The sequence below is a fragment of the Triticum aestivum genome, chromosome 5A (genome assembly GCF_018294505.1).
Source record: "Triticum aestivum cultivar Chinese Spring chromosome 5A, IWGSC CS RefSeq v2.1, whole genome shotgun sequence".
NCBI classification, from domain to species: Eukaryota; Viridiplantae; Streptophyta; class Magnoliopsida; order Poales; family Poaceae; genus Triticum; species Triticum aestivum.
In genome coordinates this window covers 487,223,553-487,228,575 of record NC_057806.1, presented here as the reverse complement: position 1 = coordinate 487,228,575, position 5,023 = coordinate 487,223,553, and the positions used below count along the sequence as shown (strand labels likewise).

Genomic DNA, 5,023 nt, shown 5'->3' with positions numbered 1-5,023 from the left:
TAGATCCACTCAAGCTCCTCTCTCCCACCCCCGATTCATCTCCAATCCCACCGCCGACACCCAACCCCACCCCCACCGGCGACCGTCTCCACCAACCCCATCACCACCGCGACCTCCCTCCCTCCCTCCCTCAAGTCTGTCCGACCCATGGGCGGATGAGGCCCGAAATCCTAGCCCTTCACCCACCCACCAATGGATGGATGGGGACGGGGAGACGACAGTGCGGTGGCGGAGACGTCCATGGCGAACGCGAGCCGACAGCCGGCCATCTCCGGCAAGCCCGACCACAGCGATCGCGGATCTCTGACCATGGTGGGTGCGTAAGGCATGAATCCGTTCTCTTGTCTGTTTCTTCTTCTCCTCACTTCTGATTCCTGTGTTTGTTTGTTTGTTTTGTGTGCAGGTTGCTCCAGTGCTGTTGTTGCTCCCTCCTCTTCTCTGCGTCCTCCTCCTAGTTGCTGCTCCCTCCTCTGCTCTGCCTCCTCCTCCTAGCTGCTGCTCCCTCCTCTGCTCTGCCTACGTCCTCCAGGGTATGCGCCAATGACCGATCCCCTCTCACGCTCGCGCGTCATCTGTTTATTGTTTCGCTCGGAGTTCGATTGATCGGAACTGTTTGGTGATGGTCTGTGCGGGACCAGAATTTTGGGTAGTATATCCTGGCGGGTCAATCGAACTTGTTGGTTTTTGTCTCTAGTTTAGATCGAATGCAGTATAAGATTGAAATTTGACAGAGTCGTGGCTCTCCTAAATTATATATGTCCCATATACGAGTTCAGGTGAGAGATGCTTCACGAGTTCGGGTGATATGAGGTTGAGAGAGAGGTGGGAGAGGCTCGGGCTGGGATGAGTGAGAGATTGCTATTTCATCTGCTGGAGATAGATTGAGAGAGAGGGGTGCTGATTAGTGTAGTCTGTGATTGAGAGAATTCTTGCTGCTGCTATTTGTGCTTACTGATTGATTATAGAGTGATTGAGATGCTGCTATTTGTACTTGTTGATGTTATTGTTGCCATCCGATGCATATTGTTGTGATCCATAGCTTACTGCCTTGCCTGCAGGTGTCGTGCTGGCGACCGGGGTTGGAGCGCTCAGATCGAAGGTGGCCGAGCGCTGGTACTTGCTCTACAAGATGGACAAGCAGGGGGCCAACCTCATGTTCATCTACTGGTGGGAGGACAAGGTCTCAGCTATGTTGCTTTCTTCTGGCTCTGAATGGTCGGATGGTCAATGTAATAGTCCAGTCTGTAGTGTAAGGTTTTGGATTGGAAACTCAGTGTGAAGTTTGGTTCTTAGGCTTGCTTTTGCTGCCATTTTTTATTGATGAATGCATTACCTTTTTCTGATTGATCCAAAATGTCATCTTATCTCTAGCGCAGTGGGAGTTAAAATGTTTGTTCAGACAATAGAGTTTATGCTATGATAATCACTGTACTGTTTGTAGTATGGAATTTGCATTCTGTAATGGGACTGAAGTTTACCTCTTTGGCTTGCTTTTGTTGTGCCCTAGAGATGAATACAGCGGCCCTAGAATAATAATAGCCTCTTTATTAGCAGGAGCAACGCTAGAAGGATATGATGTGGTTGTATCAGTTTCAGCATGATGATTCTCATCAACTTGCACCTGATCATAGTCCAGTAAATGCATGACAGTGTTTTGTTTGCAGTATGTTAGTGTGCATAGCGTGTTCTGCACAATCTGAAAGTAATTTTAATCCAGCAGTTGGTTATTCATGGTAGTAAATTCAGTAGACAACTAGCTAAGCTCATGGCCTCATGGGTTGAGCTGGAATGGGCATCATGGGGCATTAGTCAATTGTGCAACCTGAGAATTTTTACTGTTAATGTTGCATTGGCATTTACTAATTCAATTTGTTTTCTTTCTTTTGGCTGAATAAACTCTTTGCAGATAACTTTTGTGGGGGACCGGACGGTGGTGGAGATGTACAAGTTCCTCAAGAAGCACGCTGCCATCCCTTTCAACTCTGTTGCAGCTGCGGCCGGCTGTGCTTCTGCCTCGGCTACAAACTGCCTAGGTGAGCTTTATCCCTCTGTGGCGCCTCTGGTGGCGTTGGACTTGTGATTGTGGTGTTGAGTGTGTTTGGGCAAGTTGGGGCACGAACCAAACAGCCCCGTTGTGCTCTGACCAGTGGCATGATTTACGCACTATGGAAATTTTAGGTTTAGGGAAATATGTACTGTTGCTCAAATCTACTATTGATCTGCCTGCACATCTCCTGCTTCGGCGTAGAATTGATGGGTTCTTCCTGGATTCTGGAAACCTACAAAAAATTGAATTTTCTAGGGGCGATCTCAGCCTACTCGCCACAATTTTTGCCTGTCCGATTGGCTCCGGCATTAATTACTGGGCCGAGATTTTAGTTTGCTGTCATCGTTGAGTCTCAGATCCCCATGCCCATTTATATGCTCTCTATGGTGAATTACTTCTATGTTGTGTGTCAAAACTTGAAGTAGATTTGAAGTCTGCATAGATTTGAAGTAGATCAGGTCATTTTTTTGAACTATGCATAGATTTGTAACAATGAGCATAGCTGGTTATAGGTTGCTGTGATGATGATTAAATATTAAGTGCTCATGCATGGCAGTATACCAGATACCATTGTTTTCACTGTTTTATCAACATGCCTTTGCTGAATCTTCGATTTATATGTGTAAACTATACATTGTCAGCTACTGAGTAGTTTTTAGTTATTGAACGAACTCATACTGGTTAGTGTTGGCCATATGCAAGTAAACTAGATACCCACAAGACTTAACTATTTCCCAAAGCTATAGTGATACATTATGTACTACACTGCTAATGCTTATCCGAGTTTGTTGTTTTTATGTTCATGGTAACTAAATGTTGACATATTAGCTAATTGTGTAGCTAAACATGACCCATGTACAATGGATACAACATGCTCATCCTCAATCCCTAGCTAGTGCACGATTGCCGAAGTGCAGTTCATGGAGCATTTGGACCTCTTATTGTAATAGCTGGTATGCTTGATGCGTGTATGTCCATCTCTTTACTGTTTTGCTAGAACCATAAATCCTGATGCATGATGATCATGGTCTGGTTTGTTAGATCTATTCTGCTGGTGCTCAAAATTTGACATGTCTGGATTCTGAAACTCGTTCTTACATTTCTTTTCATTCTATGATCAATTTAGAGAGTTGCACATGTCAGTATATTATATACCAAAAAAATCTCCATGAACGCATACTGGTTAGTGTTAGTCATACTATTTATGTACATGGCATTTGCTGTCAATTCTTGATTATAAGTTATTGGATCCCTCATTGGCTATTGTTTGATGTTCTGTACCTACTCTTATTCTTATATGTTCATTCTTATTTTTTGCACAGGTGAAGTGCGAATCCATGTCCGAAGCTGTGAAGCATATCAGCAAAGAGTAGCATATTATGTGTTGTGATTGTAGGCAGTAGTAGGCATATCTCGGTTGTAATATACTGCAACGATTGTAATAGATTAATGTAGTATTGTTTTGGATCAATTTCATTTGCTCTCTGGTCTGTTTGAAAAATGATTGTGTATGTGATTTGAATACTCGTGAAATGGAAACCTGACAAGTGGGTTCAAGTTATAATGGTTGTTTGACAAATTTCGAAATTTCTAATGTGTGGGACCAATTTTGAGCTAAGCATGACAAGTGGGACCTGCTGCAAAATAAAATGGCTGAAAAAAAGAAAATCAGTAGACTATAAAAGGCTGCATTCTAGAATATAAAATGCCAAATTGTTGGGCCAGGCCCTTGTAGCTAGCGAAAATCAACAGAAAAAATATATATTAAAAAGTCTGAATTAATGGGCTCGGCCCATATAGACACCCAATTGGACTGGGCTGATTCTTATCCACGTCAGCTTGCCACACTGGATCCTACGTGGCCCGAGTAGGCTGACAGTGACCAAAAATTTGGTCGTGGAACCAACGACCTTTTACATATCACAAAGAAGGTTGTTAATTTCACTTTACGACCACCAGCTTTTGACCATCTATTTTCAGTCACAAAAAGGTCGCAAATGAAAAACAATGACCTTTCAGCGACCAATAATGATGGTCGCAAGTTGACATATTTCTTGTAGTACTAGTACTCAAATAATATATTTAGAACAAATAGTATGCATCGAACACGGAGAAAGATATGGCTTAATGTTTCGCCTCCCAACTTATTTATCATAGAGATAATTGTTAACAATAATAATTCATGATCAAATATATTTGAATGGATATATATGTCTATATTTTTCCCCACCACATGATGCTTGCCAACTAAAGAATAGGTTGAAATAATAAATTGACTCAACAAAATAAAATTAACAGAAAAAGAAAAAGATAAACCGTTCGCAGAGGGAAGCATGGATTTGAAGAGGTGCGAGAGCTCGTTGCTTAAAATAGCGATGAATACATTTTGAGTGGTGTGCTTTTCCTGTCAACGTCACGACTAAGCATTTCAATATCTTCCATGCTAAACACATTATTGGCGGTTCCCATCCGGAAATGAAAAGCTTGCTCCCCCTCATCCATACAAACACAAGTCATGGCTAGACAAATTTACGTGTGACCTCCAGGCAATCAAGTTTCCAGTGGGAGTTTATTTTATTATATCTTTCTTTATTTTCTTATTTAAGGGATTGGCCATCCAAATTACCAGCCTCTCTCATGCAAAGACAAGTGAATAAACACCCATTATGAGAATAACCCACTTAGCATGCATGGATGATATTGACAGCCTCGTCGCTCCATGAGTGGTACGAGCACACAAAACAAATGATTATTTAAAGATTTTAGAGATGACACATGTAAATTTACTTGGAACGATAGGGTAATACCGCATGTAGGTAGATATGATGGACACTCATGGAAGAAACATGGCTCAAGGATTTTGGATGCACAAGTAGTATTCCCGCTTAGTACATAAATTTTGGCGAGCAAAAGATTCTAAACAAGCACCACATGTTGGAGGATCAATAACAATATAACTTGTAAATATACCCAACC

The 5,023-nt window shown here is 42.1% G+C and overlaps 1 protein-coding gene across 5 annotated transcripts; it reads left to right on the top strand.

The window, feature by feature from the left end:
- The first annotated feature begins 6 nt into the window (after window positions 1-6).
- LOC123104251 (uncharacterized) lies at window positions 7-3,634 on the top strand. 5 transcript variants are annotated; one of them, XR_006450223.1, is made up of 6 exons: window positions 7-312; window positions 404-530; window positions 1,059-1,180; window positions 1,907-2,033; window positions 2,888-3,000; window positions 3,370-3,634. XR_006450223.1 is itself a non-coding variant. In XM_044526028.1 (5 exons), the coding sequence occupies exons 1-5, from the start codon at window positions 193-195 to the stop codon at window positions 3,435-3,437; spliced, it is 564 nt and encodes a 187-aa protein (XP_044381963.1). In that variant the 5' UTR covers window positions 7-192; the 3' UTR covers window positions 3,438-3,634. The 5 variants fall into 5 exon arrangements, 3 of the variants coding, with proteins under 3 accessions (XP_044381963.1, XP_044381964.1, XP_044381965.1); XR_006450224.1 differs by having other exon boundaries at window positions 1,059-1,229; window positions 3,370-3,518; XM_044526028.1 differs by lacking the exon at window positions 2,888-3,000.
- Window positions 3,635-5,023: the final 1,389 nt, after the last annotated feature.

What these genes read in the sequence shown, in the direction of transcription:
- LOC123104251 (XM_044526028.1), top strand. Translation starts at nt 193, where the DNA reads ATGGATGGATGGGGACGGGGAGACGACAGTGCGGTGGCGGAGACGTCC. An exon ending in ATCGCGGATCTCTGACCATG is followed by an intron (nt 313 to 403) that starts GTGGGTGCGTAA and finishes TTTTGTGTGCAG; the next exon opens with GTTGCTCCAGTGCTGTTGTT. An exon ending in TCTACTGGTGGGAGGACAAG is followed by an intron (nt 1,181 to 1,906) that starts GTCTCAGCTATG and finishes AACTCTTTGCAG; the next exon opens with ATAACTTTTGTGGGGGACCG.